Raw genomic sequence first — 17,630 nt, forward strand, 5'->3', positions numbered from 1 at the left:
TTGCTGGTAGTACTTTATTAAACCAGAAGAATATGGCAATAATTCCCAACAAGCTTCATGTCAAGTTCAATGAACAAAGCAGCTACCAAACGGATTACAATAAATTAAAAGAAAAAAAAAATAAACCTAACTGTGTGTTCCAACTGCCAATGGTACAGGTACACAATAGTCTCTAATTATTTTGATCGCACTATAAAATCTTGCTAAATAGCCATCATTGATAACTAATTGATAAATTAATAACTCTATGTTGATCTAGAGTAGCCGGTAGGTAAATTAGATTTTTGTAATGGCGATCACATAAATTCGAACCACAAGAAAATCATTTGTTGGGAATATTTGGAAAAGATTGTCACGTTTTCAAGAACACATTTATACTTGTTAAAAGACAAAACATGGAAGTTTTCTCAATAGTCTAAAGTCACACTTTAACACCTAATGGATGTCAATTGTAATTGTAGTGGTAAAAATGGTTGTTTGAACCTTTAGGTTTACAATTCTATTTTTAGGAATCGCACTATTTTGGAGACTTTTAATCTTCACTTCACTTGAATCAAGATAATTAATTGAAAAAAAAAACAAAAAAATCACACTTTAAGCAATACACTCTTACGTACTATTTCCTAATTTGTAGAATTATACTTTACTTTCATTGAAAATTATATTTTTACACTAAATTTTCACCAAATATATAAATAGAAGATATAAAAGTGAGATATATGAGGATTGATTGATAGAAGGAGAAAATTGAGTCTATTGGTTGATAGTCTATTATTTAATACTCTCTTCGTTCCTATTTATAAGAACCAAATAGAAAGTGCACTTGATCCTTTTTATAAGAACCAACTTGGAGTTTGTGGAGAATTAATTATTTTTAGACAAGAATGCCCTTATTTAATTGAATTTCTCTCTCTTTCCACTTGCTATAACATTAATGATGGATAGAAATTAAGAATAATTGGTGGTAGAGGGTAACTTTGGAAAGTTGATATAAATTGAGAACAAATTTAATGCAATTATCTAGATTAGCTAAATTTCTTAAAAGGTGTGAAGTGGTTGCTTGGTTCTTATATTAAGGAATCGAGGGAGTAAGAAAATTTCATTATTGCAAAAACACACGATTCCTTTTCTTTCTCTAAACGTTCTCCTTCTCTCACTTTCTTTATAACCAGGTTTGGATTGCCGCCACGTCTCCCTTCTGGCGCGACGATGACCCCCTTTTCCGTCTTACTCATTTCTTCTCCCTCTTGTTGCAAAAACTTCTTACCTCTTACTCCATCTGGCCTCAATTGTAAGCAAATATTATCATTTGAACACTTATTAAGGAGTTGAATTTTTGTATTAATTTTGTGTAAACTATGAGTTAAAATTACTAAAATAACCTTCTAGTTTTAAACACCAAAATTTAATGAAATTAAACAGGGTGCATTTGGTTCCGTTATGATACTATTGAATGTCTAACATATTTAATGCAGTAACATGGGGAGTAGTATGCCTTTTGATGTTTCCCTTGTAAAAATTCAAAACATACAAAGATGAACCACTTCTGTACTTAAAATTTAGATTAGGCGGAGAACAAAATTTAGATTAGGCGGACAAATTTTGCATTGAAAATTTTACATGTCCCACTTTTTTGTTTGATATAAATTTAGTTTTACCGCCTGATTTTTTCTATAAATTGAACAGAAAAATTTCTCATTGAATGTGTGTAAACAATGCCTCTCAATATTGATCTGAACCATGATCCTCCAGAAACTAGTTTTTTTTTCTATTGATTTAAACATGTCTCCATCATATGAAGAAGAAGTTGCTTTTGACATGAATATGTATCCATCATATGATGAAACTTTCCATGAAAATGAAGCTGAAACAATTTCTTCTCACAATCACACAAACAACAACAACGGTGAGCTCTCTCTAAATGAACTTTTTTCATGATTTTTTGTTGTAAATATTTATGAGTTCCTTAAAAAAATTGCAAAAGTATCTTGAGTTTTTTTTTTATATATATTTTCAGGGATGGAAAATCATTTGCAAAGCATTGTTGATGAAGAAATTAATCATGAATTCTCACATGAAGGTTCTAGTATGAAAGACTTAACTCCTTTTCCATTATATTCCATTTGAGTGTCTTGTTGGCTTGTTATCATGTGATGTCATTTGGCTAGTTATTTTGGGAACACGTTGTCTTGTTATCATGTCATTTGATGTCATTTTTTTTATATAATTCATATATCTTTGCTAACTTAATGAAGTTCAATTGTTTCTCTTAATGATGCATGTAGGAAACGTTGTTGTACAAGAGACACAACAATCTAAACAAAGACGTGTTTTCTTGAATAACAATCAACGGAAAATTATTTCTGAAGTGTTGATAAATTCATGTTCTGACGGAAAGCTTAACCGTGGAACTGTTGCAAAGCTAGCTTCTTTGTATTCGGTCTCTACATATGTAAGTTATCGAATTTGAAAGCAAACAAAAGAAATGGGTGATGTATGCCATAAAAGAACAAAAAATTGTGGTCGTAAAAGAGTTGAGATAGACTTGGAGAAAGCTCTTGAAGTTCCGTTAGCTAAGCGAAGCAGTCTTAGATCTTTAGCATGTGCATTGGGTCTTAAAAGCAAGACAACATTGGAAAAGTATTTAAAAGAAGGGAAATTGCGTCGACATTCAAGCTCATTAAACCCACATTTGAAGGATGATAATATGAAAGCTCGTCTTAGATTTTGCTTCAACATGCTTGACGAAAATAGCATTCCTCACAATCCAATGTTTAAATCCATGTACAATGTTGTTCACATAGATGAAAAGTGGTTTTACATGACAAAGAAGAGTATGAACTATTATCTTCTTGCTGCTGAGGATGATCCGCACCGAACCATCAAGAACAAAAATTACATTCAAAAAGTCATGTTTTTAGCAGCAATGGCTAGACCCAGATTCAATGATGAAGGTAACGTGACATTTACTGGAAAAATTGGAGTGTTTCCTCTTTTAGAAAAATTACCAGCAAGAAGGTCAAGGGTTAATCGAGCAGCAGGTACACTTGAAACAAAACCTATTACTTCTATCACAAAAGAAGTGAGTCGAATGTTCTTAATAAACAAGGTGTTGCCGGCAATCAAAGAAAAATGGCCACGAGAGCATGCACATGAGCCGATTTTTATTCAACAAGATAATGCACCATGTCATGTTTCACCAGATGACGAAGAATTTCATAGAGCATCTTCTGAAGGAGGATTCAACATTTGTTTGACTTGTCAACCAGCTAATTCTCCTGATTTAAATGTTTTGGATTTAGGTTTTTTCAGCGCCATACAATCATTGCAACAAAAGAAAGCGACTAAAACAGTTGATGAGCTAATTGAAGTTGTGGAAGATGCTTATGAGAATTTTGATTGCAAGAGTTCAAACAAAATATTTCTCACACTCCAAACATGTATGGTTGAGATCATGAAGGAAAAGGAATCCAACAGATACAAAATTCCTCATATGAAAAAAGATGTGTTGCTTGCCTATGGGAAGCTACCCACTCAACTGGAATGTGATCCAGATTTAGTCCATGAAGTTCATGAATACCTTTTGAATTGAAATATAATCTTATGTTATAAAGTTGATGGATACTTCATTTATGGTATTGAAACAAATATGCTTCCCTGTTACTCATATTGAAAAATTACTTTCGTAAGTTTCGTTTAAATTTTTTTTACTAAGCCAATTAAAATACTTAATTTTTAAAACATACAAAGATGAAACAATCAAACAAAAATAGATTAGATAGGCAGGTCATTTTCTTATCTCAGATACAAAACCACATAATCAAGTTTTTATATGAATACTTCTAGAAGGCATAGTTTACGTAAATTTTGACCATCTCATCAACCTCTTTCTTGATCTCCTCATTAGCAGAACTAAAACTTGGTTCTTCATCTGGAACTTTGTCCACAACAAAATCATTTTCTTTTGGGAGTTCATTGAGATCAAAGTTGTGCTTCAACTTACAAAGAGGTTGCACGTCTTCATCATCATTATCATCTTCTATGCTAATTTCTTCATCCCTATCCAATGAATCTTCAACAATGAGTTGTGAGAGCATCTCGTTGTCCTCTTTTGTGTCCATCTCTCCATCCTTATCTAATGAATCTTCAACAATTAATTGTGAGAAATCCTCATCATCACTGATGCCCAAGTCAAATGAAGGTATGCTAAACAATTCATGTGGTGCTGCCAATTTTTCTTTTGGTACAAATGACACTGCCATTTTTTAAGTAGTGTAGGAGTAAGTCTTTTTTTTATAGTACTAGTAAGCAACTTGAAGCATAAATTATCTTGGGAATGTGTGTGGAAATGAGTTATTCAGCTCGGTAATACAAATATAGGAAGTTGTACAAATTAAATGACAAAATGCATGTGTAAGGGTATTCGTGGAAAGAAAATATTAAATAGAGTTGAATTTTATGACTTTTGCTTATATTTGAGGCCAATTTTTTTTTTCATGTTTTTTGCTTACAATTGAGGCCGGAGGGAGTACCAAATATAGTTTCTTTAGGACCCCCTTTTTGCTGCTTCATCAATCCTTCTTCCCCTCCTGGTCATCGCCCCTTGTTCTGGTGGTGGCTAATTTGTAGTTGGTCTGCAGGTGATTGGCTCAGAGCAGTCGTGGTTGTGGTGGTGTTGCTTAGTCGCCAATGGAGGAGTTGATGTAGGTTTCTGTCGTCACTGTTGTGGTCGTCAAGGGTGTTTGCTTCAAGATCGAACATGGTCTTCAGCATTGGGTTTTGAAGGTGGATTTTACCTCACCCTCCTCTTGGTGCTCCAAATGTGCTGAGCATGTACTGTTGGAAGCTGTGATAATAACATGGATTCTTTCTCAGACACATGAATCATTGTTCAATCTTTCAACACTTGCCTCTACTCTCCTTCAAGTATAAAGTTCGTACCTTTGGAATTAAGCGATGGTTTTGGATATGAAGAAGATCATATATATGCTTATAACTATACACCGTTGGGAGTCTCTGAATTGCATGAACTATATGATGAGTTCTCTCAGGCTTGTCCATGGAACTATGGAAGGTTAGCTTTGAAATTCCTCAAATGGTTCCTGAAACAATCCAATTTGGAGCTCAATTATCTGGCCCGTTTAAGTACGTACTTGTTAGAGCTTATGGTGCCTTTAGAGTGTTTACCCTTGTTTGTTATGCTCCATCCTCTTGCAACTTTGGTGTCGGCGGCAGATTTGGTGCTTCGTCGGTTCTGTTTGTGAGGTGTTGCTAGGGGATTATGCTCACTTTTGTGGGTGCTGTTTGTACTTTCGACCATTCTATCTCATATAAGTTTTCACTTTCTAAAAAAAGAAATTGGACTAATAGTATATATCAAGGTAGTCAGGTTCGGGATCCTACGTAGGAGAGAGGGGATAAAAGATCGAAGATCGGAGGATCGGGATCGGATTGTAAGATTCCTACAAGAAACGCTAATATGTATTGAATAAAATATACATATACAAAAAGTCACATATATAACAAAAATTATTCATGATTAACCGTAAGAAATACTTATGTTTCTTAAAATATGAGTGAAGACATAATGATATATCCATAAGTTAATTAATAACATAAGACATGTCAAAAACATTACTCATGATTCACCATGTTTTGGGAATGAACATTGAGGAAAGGTATAGTACCTAAGGGTAGAGAGATTGTGCTAGAGAGAGAGTAAGAGAGAGAATGCTGAATTTCATGTGTTATTTCATCAAATGAGCCAAAAGTCCCTTACACTTGATAACTACCTCCTATTTATAGAGCTTGGGTACTACCTATTGGGTCAATTGGGCCTCCGAGGTCAAGGCCCATCTGAAGGCTAGGGCCCTGCCTTAGGGCGAGATACATGCTGGGCGTTGCCCCTCTAGGGGCTCGCCCAGTCCACTAGTCCACAAGACACCGAGCTCGAGGTATGAGAGCTAAGTGTGTCTTTTAAATGCTTTTACATGTCTTATTGTACACCGGAATCTACACTGCCAACATGGCTTGAGAAAAGAGAAATAAACTATATCGCCAACATGGCGTGAGCAAAAGGAAACTAGCATTTTCGGTTACCCAGTCCACTGACTTGACGAGCAATCCGAGCTGGCAAGTCCACAAGTCCGCAAGCGGCGAGAACGACTACTTCGTATTGGCGATAAGTTGGAGCAGGTGTATGATCGCTCGCCGGCGGGAAAGGTGGCAGGCATGGGTCATGTGCCGATCATTCAATCATTGACTGGCGGTGACCCCGGCGAGCGACTGAACTTTGTTGTTGGTGTCACCCGTCAGGCGATGGTGTTTGATCCTTATGGTGGCGAGGCTTTTCGCGCTTTCCCTTATTTTAAAACCCTTTCAAATCTCTATCTGCCTCACGTGGCTGCCCCACGTGATGTGTTGGTTACATCAATTTCCCTCTTTCTCCGGAACCGTCACTTCACCTTTCATAACCGTCCCATCGTGCGCAGTAACTCCCCATTGCACGCGACCCACCTCCCCAAAACCATCATGACTTCCAACCTTCCACACGCGTCCAACACGCGTCACCCTTCCAGCTTCTCCCCTTCTCCTATAAAAACCCTTCTTCCCCACTGTCATCCCTTTCCGAGACCCCTCTTTACTTCCCTAATCGCTTACCAAACTCCCTCTGTCCACTTCCGCTCCGGAGCCGTCGCTTATCACCCTTTCCGCTACCCACTCTTCACATCCTACTCCGGTGAGTCCCACTGTCCTTATCTTTACATCGCACACATACTTATCTTTTCCTTTCTTTCACTTCACTGTCCTCTAAAAATGGCTTCAAACCCTACCTCCCCTAATCACTCTTCTTCCTCCTCCGAAAGCGACCCTGACTCCACCGCTGCCGGCGGCCTCCGTTTAGAGGTTCCGGAGATCCCAGCTCACCAACTAAAAACCTACGCCACTCTGCCCCTTCCAGTCCAAGTAGCCCCCAAACACGAGGCTATTGATCAACCTTCCATCTTCCAAGACAGCGATCCCATTGTGCAATTCGTGAACTCCCTGGGTGGCTTGTCCAATGACGATGAGTTTAACGCCAAACTCAGGATCTGGGTTTGCAGTCCCGGGGATCGCCCCTGGCTTCACAAGCCAGACGGCGACGTAAAGAGATCCCATTTTTTCTTTGCGTACGAATACATGTTTAGCGAGCTTGGAATCAGGCTTCCTTTCTCGCCCTTTGTCCAAACCGTCCTCCGCGACATCAACGCGGCTCCCTGTCAACTCCACCCTAACGCCTGGGCTTTCATTCGATGTTTTGAAATCCTAAGCGCCGCTGTCGGCATCGCCCCATCCCCCACCAGTTTCTTCTACCTTTACGACGTCGACCCCAAGTCCATCAAAAACAAAGGATGGATTTCCATGAAGGCCCGAGCCGGCCGGAAGTGTTTGCATCCTCACAAAAGTAACGCGAAGTCCTCCTTCGCACGAAAGTACTTCCGTGTGGCGGTTCATCCCGCCTACCCAGAGGCATTCACCCTCAGAGACGGGACCGCCCTCTTTCCTCTTTACTGGACGGAGAAGCTCAACGGGATCACCGATCCTTCAGAGGAATCCTTGTCCGCCAACGACAAAGCCTTTCTTAATCTCCTTGCCCCACTTCCCATCCTTGACTGCACAACAGTCCTTGAGGGCGCTGACCTCTCAAGAACTCCCAAATACTTAGGTTGCCCATAGCTCACTTTTATTATTGACATTTCCTTTCTCGACTCCTATGTTGTCACTGATCGTTTTTTTTATTGTTACAGAAGATATGAATTTCACGAACGCCGAGCTCCTGAAGGCCCGCGAGAGGAGAATGGCTCGCTTTTCCCCAAAATTCAACACTGAGGGCGACGCGAAAAAACGGGGCGGTGCTGAGAACCAAGCCGAGAGCACCAAAGCTCCCAAGAGGAGAAGATTGGCCAAAGCCTCCTCCGGCGCCGGCACATCCAACCCTGGCGCTCAGCCCACCACTGCTGCTGCGCCTAAAGGCAAAAATGTCGCTGAAGCCTCCGTCGCCGCAGCTACCGAGCCAACCGCCGTACCAGCTTCTACTCCTGCCTCCGCCGGTGCGACCACTGCTGTTGCCGCTGAGTCCTCTGTTGGCGCCACAGCCGCCTCCGCCGGCGTTAACGCCACAAAAGCTGCTGCGTCTTCCGACACTCCTATTGGAGAGAAGGAAAAAGAAAATGAAACCCCAAAGTCTCCCCCTCGCCAAGATGCGCCTCCTAGCCCGCCCTCAACACATGATGCGGGCTCCATGCCTTCCCCGCCTCATCAAGGGGAAAAATCCTGTCATGGCGCTGCCACTACCTCTGAAGCGGCTCAAATTGAACAAGCCCCTGCTCCCGAGGTCGGTTCTTCAAGCTATTATAATATGCTCCCCAACGCCATTGAACCCTCAGAATTCTTACTTGCTGGTCTCAACCGTGACGTCATAGAAAAAGAAGTTTTGAGTCGGGGCCTGAATGACACCAAGGAGGAGACTCTTGCTTGCCTCCTACGCGCTGGGTGCATCTTTGCTCACACGTTTGAGAAGTTCAATGCCGCCAACGTTGAAGCTGAGCGGTTGAAGGCCGAAAGTGCTAAGCATCAAGAAGCCGCCGCTGCTTGGGAAAAGCGTTTCGACAAACTGGCGACGCAGGCAGGAAAAGACAAAGTCTATGCCGACAAGATGATTGGCACGGCGGGGATTAAAATCGGCGAGCTGGAGGATCAGCTGGCGCTGATGAAGGAAGAAACAGATGAGCTTGATGCAAGCCTTCAAGCTTGCAAGAAGGAAAAAGAGCAAGCTGAGAAGGACTTGATCGCCCGAGGCGAGGCGCTGATTGCTAAGGAGTCAGAGCTTGCCATACTGCGCGCTGAGCTGGAGTTAGTGAAAAAGGCGTTGGCGGAGCAAGAGAAAAAGTCTGCGGAGTCCTTGGCCTTGGCGAAATCTGACATGGAGGCAGTGATGCAGGCTACGTCCGAGGAGATCAAGAAAGCGACCGAAACTCATGCCGAGGCCCTCACCACGAAAGATGCTGAGATTGCTTCCCAACTGGCAAAGATCAAAAGTCTAGAGGACGAGCTGGCGACGGAGAAGGCCAAAGCCACTGAGGCGAGGGAACAAGCCGCTGACATCGCCCTTGACAACCGCGAGCGCGGTTTCTACCTCGCCAAAGATCAGGCCCAACATTTGTACCCGAACTTTGACTTTAGCGCCATGGGAGTAATGAAAGAGATAACCGCCGCAGGACTGGTTGGTCCCGACGATCCTCCCCTGATTGACCAAAACCTCTGGACAGCGACTGAAGAAGAAGAGGAAGAAGAAGAACAGGAGAAAGAAAACAATGAATAATGTAATTTTTAACATTACTTTTATCTTTTACTGTCACCTTGTAGTGTACTTTTCCGCCATTCGTATATGTTTAAGCAACCCTTCGCCATAGCTTTTTATATCGTCGTTGGATATTTTGTAAGTCATATTGGAATGCTTCCGCCGTACACTTTTTAGTCGCTGCCGTCTTATGGCTTAAAAATTTATGAATAAGTCTCATAGTTCAATCCCTCAACACGCCAGAGTAGTAAGTAAGCTTGTTCCCCGGGGCTCCCGATCGCCACTTGAGGACCAGGTCGCCAACCTGCATATCTCGGACACGAACCCTGCTGTTGAACTTTGCCGCCACGCGCTGCTTCATCGCTGTTTCCCGAATGTGCGCCTCGTCGCGCGTTTCCGACAAAAGGTCCAGCTCCACCGCCATGTTGGCCTGATTTTCCTCTTCAAAACCTGGTCGAGTCCGTCATGTAAAGTTGTCAATCTCCACCGGCAACATGGCATCTACCCCGTAGGTCATTCTAAAGGGGGTTTCCCTTGTAGTAGATTGCTCGGTGGTGTTGTACGACCACAACACCGCCGGAAGTTCATCCAACCAAGCTCCCTTAGCCTCCGCGAGCCGTCGTCTTAGTCCTCGTAGGATTACCCTGTTTGCAGATTCCACCTGCCCGTTCGTCTGCGGATGCTCAACAGAGGCGAACCTCATCTGTATGCCCATTTCCTTGCAGAACTCCCTTGTTTGACTGCTTGAAAACTGGGTCCCATTGTCAGATACGATCGCCCTTGGGATCCCGAACCTGCAAACAATACGCTTCCAGTAGAAATTGACTATCTTTGCAGAAGTAATCTTGGCCAAGGGTTCAGCCTCAATCCACTTAGTGAAGTAGTCCACCGCCACCAATATAAACTTCATTTGTGCCCTGGCGGTCGGGAAAGGTCCAACTAAGTCCACACCCCACATGGCGAAAGGCCACGGGGCGCTCATCGTTACCAACTCTTTTGGCGGTGCCTTAGACAAATCCGCGAACACTTGACACTCCTTGCACTGCTTCACGAAGTCCATACAATCTTTCCTGAGGGTGGGCCAGTAAAAACCCGCCCTCAACACTTTGCAAGCCAAAGACCTTCCCCCGATGTGGCTCGCGCACACTCCTTCATGTACTTCAGACATTATCGCTTCGTACTTCTCTGGCGATACACATTTCAACAATGGCGTCGAGAAACCACGGCGATACAAGTGTCCGTCAATGAGAGTATAGTGACTCGCCTCCCGCTGCTGCTCCTTCGTGCATTGCTCCACTTCTGCCGGGTCCCCCGCCAAGATAGATATTATGGGATCCATCCATGTTCTCCCTCTGTTCACGCAGGCCATGAGCTCGCCTTCGATGCTTGGGTACGCCAGCGTTTCCTGAATCACACTTTTGTTATTGCCGGGCTTCCGCGTGCTTGCCAGTTTGGCTAGCGCGTCCGCCCGCTGATTTTCTGCCCGAGGAACGTACGCCACCACGACCTCTTGAAAGAGTGTCATCAAATACCGTACCCGCTCAAGGTACTTGATCAGATTAGGATCTTTGACCTGGAAAGTTCCCTTCACTTGATTCTCCACCAATTGTGAGTCCGTTCTTATCAACAAACTCCTGATCTTCACTTCCCGCGCCAACTTCAATCCGGCGATGAGAGCTTCATATTCTGCTTGGTTGTTCGTTGCTTTGAACTCGAATTTCAGGGATTGCTCCAACACTAGTTCCCCCGGCCCTTCTAACGTTACTCCCGCGCCGCTGCCACTACTATTGGAGGATCCATCCACGAAGAGAGTCCACTGAGTGTCCACTCTTTCAAACCGATCTGGAGTCAACTCGACCACAAAGTCAGCTAGTGACTGCGCACCAACCGTGCCCCGCTTATCGTATTGCAAACCATACTCTGACAATTCAACCGACCAGGCGACCAATCTACCTGATAAATCCGGTTTTTGTAATACTTGTCTCAAGGGCAAATCCGTCCGCACCTTTACGGGAAAACTCTGAAAATAAGGTCTCAACCGCCGGGCGGTGACGAGGACCGCCAGCGCCGCCTTCTCAATTTTCTGATATCTGACCTCCGCGCCCTGGAGTGTGTGACTAACAAAATAAACAATTCGATGCTCGCCATCTATCTCCTGCAACATCACAGAACTCAGAGCACTATCGCTCACAGCAAAATACAAATGCAGCGGGTGTCCCTGTATTGGTTTCGACAAGATCGGCGGTGACGATAGGAGTTCCTTGAGGCGAACGAAAGCTTCCTCACACTCCGCCGTCCACTCGAATGCGACATTCTTGCGAAGACACTTGAAAAAAGGAAAAGATCTGTCACCAGACTTGGGAAGAAACCGAGATAAAGCTGCTATTCGCCCCGTCAAACGTTGGACCTCTTTCACATTGGAAGGGCTTTTCATCTGCTGAATCGCCTTGCATTTTTCTGGGTTTATCTCGATTCCTCTGGATGTGATCATGAATCCCAAAAACTTGCCCCCCTGAACACCAAAAGAGCATTTCTCCGGATTGAGGCGCATACTGTGCTTCCTTATTTCGCCAAATGCTTCCTCCAGATCTTGATGATGGTCTAAACCTCGTACTGATTTAACAATCATGTCATCAACGTAAACCTCCATGTTTCTTCCCACCTGCCCAGCAAAAACCCTATCCATCAATCTTTGGTAGGTAGCCCCAGCGTTCTTTAGTCCAAACGGCATGGTACGATAGCAATAATTGACTCTGGCAGTCATAAAAGCCGTTTTGTCCTCGTCTGCCGGGTGCATGCAGATTTGATGATAGCCAGAATAAGCATCCATCAAGCTAAGCAGTTCGTTGCCCGAGGCACCATCAACAAGGCTATCGATGCTGGGAAGGGGATACGAATCTTTTGGACATGCTTTGTTTAAGTCTGTGTAATCTACACACATTCGCCATTTCCCGTTCGCCTTCTTCACCATTACGACGTTCGCCAACCACGTCGGATACTTCACTTCCCTGATGAACTCTGCCGCCAGCAACTTGTCGACCTCCTGTTGCACCGCCTTCCCTTTGTCGCCACCCAAGCGCCTCCTAAGTTGTGAAACTGGCTTGACACTTGGATTCAATGCTAACCGATGGCATATGAAGTTTGGATCAATTCCAGGCATGTCTTTGCAGCTCCAAGCAAACAAGTCTAAGTTCTCCCCAAGCAGTTTTGTCAGGCGCGTCTCCTGCTCTTCCGTCAGTCTGGTCCCAATCTTCAAAGTGCGATCGCCAAACTTTAGCGCCTTCGTTTCCTCAATTGGCGTGGGCCTATTTACTCGCCCCTCGCCCCGGGGATCAAGATTTTCATCCGAAGCTTCGATTTCATAACATCTATGACCAACCAACGCACTCTTCTTGCCGTACAAGTTAAGGCAATTATTGTAACACTCCCTCGCCATCTTCTGGTCCACCTTCAGCTTTCTCACCTTTCCACTGCTTAGCGGATACTTGACCGCCAAGTGGGCTGTCGAAATTACAGCACAAAGGCGATTCAATGTATTTCGCCCAATGATGACATTGTAGGATGCTACCACCTGGAGAACCAGATACCTTACCTTCAAAACCCTAGCACACTCGTCTTCCCCAAATATTGTGTCTAGATCAATGTATCCCCGCACCATTACTTGCTCCCCCGCGAAACCTACCAAGGTTCCCGCGTATGGAATTAGATCATTGTCAGTTAGTCCCAACTTGTCAAATGCATCACCATAGATAATATCAGCCGAACTACCCTGATCCAGGAGTACCCTTCTAACGTTGAAACTGTTCATCCTTAACTGCACCACAAACGGGTCGTCCTTATGAGGCTTTATCCCCTCAAAGTCCGCCATCGAGATTGTTATGTCAGGGTGTACGAATCCAAAAGCGACCTCATGAACGGAATTAACGGCACGAACATGGCGCTTACGCGCCGCATGAGTGTCGCCACCGCCGCCAAATCCCCCGGCGATGGTGTTGATGGTCCCGACGGGCGGTCCTGAGTATTGAGCGAACGTGTCATCAGCCCCTTTTGTGGCGATAGCCGCTGATTCTTGCTTTTTCTTGCCCTTAGTGTCCGCTCGCTCCTCCTCCCGCTTGTGCGCTTTGTTTTGATCGCCACCATTGCGCCACTGGCCTTGACGATTTCCTTGATATCCCGCCCGAATCAACTTATCAATCTCCCGCTGCAAAGTCCAACAGTCATCCGTATCATGCCCGGCGGACCGGTGGAACTCGCACCACTTCTTGGGATTGGCGTCCCGTGGCTGATACTTTGGGGCCTCCGGCTCATCCACTAGATTTGCGTCGCTTGCCCCTCGGAGCATATCCGATACATCTGTGTTCATCACCATATCAGTTTCCTCCCGCTGGCGATGAGACTTAGATTGCCAAGGCCGACGTTGTTCATAATCATCGCGCCGTGGATACAACTGTTCCTTGGTCGGTTTGAATACCGACTTCCCCTTACCTGGCCTCTGCTGTTTGCCATCCCCCTTATCTTCGCCGCTCCTATCTTTTTTCACGCGCTTGGGCGACGTGTCGCCCTTTTCCAACTTCGCGCGCTTTCTTTTGAAAGCGTCGTCCTCCTCGTCGAGAATATAAGTGCTGGCACGAGCACGCATCTCTCCCATCGAGCGCGCCGGCTTACGTGTCAATTTGCTGTTCAACCCTCCCGGCAGCAAACCGTTTTTAAATGCTAAAGCACAAGCTCGAGGCTCCTCGTCCTCTACCTTTACCGACGCCGCGCTATACCTTGCCATGTACTCTTTCAGTGACTCCCCTTCCTGCTGGCGAATATTGTATAGGTCATTGATCGTCACCGGCTGATTCTTATTTGCCGAGAATTGCACTAGAAACTTGGATGAGAAGTCTCTGAAATTTGAAATCGATCCACGCGGCAAAGTTGTGAACCACGCCATCGCCGTCGATTTGAACGTCGATGGAAACATCCTGCACTTCACCGCATCTGACGCCGCAATTATCACCATTTTCGTATTAAAATACAGTAGATGATCTTTCGGATCGGAATCTCCGCTGTAAGAATCCAGAACTAACGTTTTCATGTTATCCGGAATCGCCACACTCTCGACATCTTCCGAGAATGGACGGAACTCAGCCACGGAATCTGCTTCTCTGCTTCCATCATCTCGCTGCTCGCGACGGTAGAAATCTAACTGAGCCTGTAGATGCTCATTCCGCTGTTGGATGTTGCCAATGCTGCGCATCAAATGGCGCCATTGCTCCTGCGTCACCGCCGGTTGTTGTTCCGGAGCAGGTGAATTCCCTGGTGAGTGCTCCCGAGATCCCACCTGTGAAGGCGATGGAGGAGGTGGTGGTGATGGAGGAGGAGAGGGCGACTGTACTCCTGTCGTTCGCACCGGAGAATCCAGGTCCACACGATGAGGCCGCCGAGGCGGCGAAATCCGCTGTCGCATTGGTGAGTGATGTTGCCTCCTGCGTCGAGTCTCCATCCAAACCAGAAACGATGCAAACTCGATCGGAAAACCAACACTAGTCACAGAATCAAAATCGGAAAACCAGAGAGTTGCCTAATCACAATCAGAGGTAACTTCATGCACAATCAATCCACGTGAATGGGAGTAGAAAGTTTACAGTCCCCACAGACGGCGCCAAATGTTCTGGGAATGAACATTGAGGAAAGGTATAGTACCTAAGGGTAGAGAGATTGTGCTAGAGAGAGAGTAAGAGAGAGAATGCTGAATTTCATGTGTTATTTCATCAAATGAGCCAAAAGTCCCTTACACTTGATAACTACCTCCTATTTATAGAGCTTGGGTACTATCTATTGGGTCAATTGGACCTCCGAGCTCAAGGCCCATCTGAAGGCCAGGGCCCTGCCTCAGGGCGAGATACATGCTGGGCGTTGCCCCTCTAGGGGCTCGCCCAGTCCACACCATAACAACACATTTTTAACATAAGAGTAAGACATCCATAATAAGTTCATAACATAAGAGTAGAAAACATCCAAAACAGTTCATAATATAAGACTAAAAACATAATTCAAGTCTAAACTAAAATAAAAGACTATACACAGGACGACGATACATCTATGGTTTCCTTTAATTGTAGTTATGATGAATCTATTAATATAAATTTTAAGCTTTTATAATAAGTTGTAACCAAAAAATTGATGCAATTTGTAAGCTTTCTTCTTGTTTTAATTTAGTGTAAATTAGGGATCTAATTTGATAGAGAATTTCATTCTATCATTAGTGTAATAATAGGAAAAATGGGTTAATCCTCTAATTGGTCCCTGTGGTTGTGTGGCCGTCTGAAATTAGTCCCTCCCGTAAAATTTAAGTCCTCGCGTTTGAAAAAGTGTGTGTAGCAGGTCCTCGCCAGAGGGACTAATTTCCACACACTTTTCAAACGCGAGGACTTAGATTTTACGGGAGGGACTAATTTCAGACGGCCACACAACCACAGGGACCAATTAGAGGATTATCCCCAAGAAAAATAGATAGAAATGTATAGAAAAAGTAAATTAAAGGCAAAACTAAGTATAAATGTGCCAAAACTGCTTTTTTTGACCTGAAGTCCACCGTGATCCTCATGTAAAGTACAACAGCTACTTAAAGAAATTATATACAACAGTAGCGTGACTCTGAAATTACCGATGACCTTGTACTAATTTTAATTTATTCACTAGAAATAGAATAAGCAAAAATGTTGTTCATCGTACAAATTACTTTGACTCCAAAGATCATCTGCAGCATCGTATACTGTAGAAAAATATTCAGATTCAGCCGCAAAGGACGTGTCTGTAACATATGGCTGTCTCCAAAAATCATCAATTGTTGGGTCTGTGTTTGCATCTAGAAAACTGCCCAAGTCATTATCAAGAACCAAACTGTCGCTTGATGATTGATTGGGAGATAATGCACAAGCATCAAAAATCTGGGTAGTGTCTTGATTCTGAAGAGCAAAATTAGTATCAATTTGCATCACTGTTTCATTGGGTGTGTATGAAATGTTAGCTAGATCAAATTTCTCTGAGTCTGACCAGAAATTTTCATTGACATGCTCTGTGAAAGCATCCAGAAAATCAAAATCATCTTCAAACACTAACTTTTCAATGCTGGAAGAAGTAGTAGTCAGCTCTGAACTTATGCAAGAGAATTCACTGGAGGATGAGAAGGGGGGTAGTGAACCCGTGCTGTCTGAGAATTGGGAAGTTTCTGGAAAAGTAACTTGTAGGGAAGCACTTCCATTTTTGGAAACATGGTCCCTCCCTGAAGTGGATTCTACATTTTTTGAGTTTAAGACTTTGGTTTCTTGATTGGTAGTAGCGTTCTGTTCATGAACTCTTCTCTTGAGGCTGGTATGCCAATGGTTCTTCACTTCATTATCTGTTCTTCCTGGTAACTCAGCTGCAATTGTAGACCATCTGTTTGTAAAAGGATCAAAAGTCAAATTAGTACATGTTCAACTAATTGATTAATTCAATTGAGAATTCCTAAAATTAAATGTTTCAAGTCTTGTTTGCATTCTGATGTAAAAGTGATTTTCATACCTATTGCCTAGCTTTTTATGCATTCTGATGATGATCTCCTCTTCTTCTTGAGTATAGTTCCCTCTTTTGATATTAGGCCTTAGATAATTCAACCACCTCAATCTGCAACTCTTTCCACACCTTGCAAGACCTGTATAGAAAACCAATGCACCATGAGCTCTTGAGTACTATACATAATTAATCACCACTAACTTGCATAATTTTCTCTATCAATCACCCAACAAAGATTTCAATTTTGAATATCAAGATCAAATACCTGCAAACTTGGGGAGTTGGCGCCAATTCCAGCAGCCATATCTAGTGACATAAGCAGTTAACTTCCTATCTTCCTCTGCAGTCCAAGTTCCTTTCCTCATCCCACTTTTGTCACATGAAGGTGTTCTTGCCATCTTTGTCAGACTCAAAGTGATCAGTGACTATTATATTTGTTTATTTTGCAGGGTGATCTTGAGAGATAGTGGTCTTGTGAATTGTGATGGAGAGAGTGTTGAGTTTCTCTCCATCTAACCACTCACTTATTTATACTCTTAGCTTTCACAACCAAAACGTGTTTGTTGTTTTTTTTTTTGATACATCGAAAACTAAATGTGTTTGTTGTTCTATAAAAAAAAAATAATATAAATCGATAAATAAAATATTCATGTGACATCCAAGTTCCAATGTCTTCTTAATAATATACTAAACTGGACACTAATACTAGAAAAATGATTGTTTCTTCTTTCGTTCACATGAAATTTGT

The 17,630-nt window shown here is 43.4% G+C and overlaps 2 protein-coding genes across 2 annotated transcripts; one reads left to right on the plus strand and one right to left on the minus strand.

The window, feature by feature from the left end:
• Nucleotides 1-2,485: 2,485 nt before the first annotated feature.
• Nucleotides 2,486-3,592, plus strand: LOC130744944 (uncharacterized). Its single transcript, XM_057597102.1, has one exon. It carries the CDS (start codon nucleotides 2,486-2,488, stop codon nucleotides 3,590-3,592), a length of 1,107 nt encoding a protein of 368 aa, XP_057453085.1.
• A 12,289-nt stretch (nucleotides 3,593-15,881) lies between these two features.
• Nucleotides 15,882-17,390, minus strand: LOC130746974 (transcription factor MYB30-like). The gene is made up of 3 exons (XM_057599780.1): nucleotides 17,148-17,390; nucleotides 16,892-17,021; nucleotides 15,882-16,765 (listed from the first exon to the last, which is right to left on the minus strand). Exons 1-3 carry the CDS (start codon nucleotides 17,278-17,280, stop codon nucleotides 16,024-16,026), a joined length of 1,005 nt encoding a protein of 334 aa, XP_057455763.1. The 5' UTR covers nucleotides 17,281-17,390; the 3' UTR covers nucleotides 15,882-16,023.
• Nucleotides 17,391-17,630: the final 240 nt, after the last annotated feature.

This window comes from Lotus japonicus, chromosome 3 (genome assembly GCF_012489685.1).
Source record: "Lotus japonicus ecotype B-129 chromosome 3, LjGifu_v1.2".
NCBI lineage: Eukaryota > Viridiplantae > Streptophyta > Magnoliopsida > Fabales > Fabaceae > Lotus > Lotus japonicus.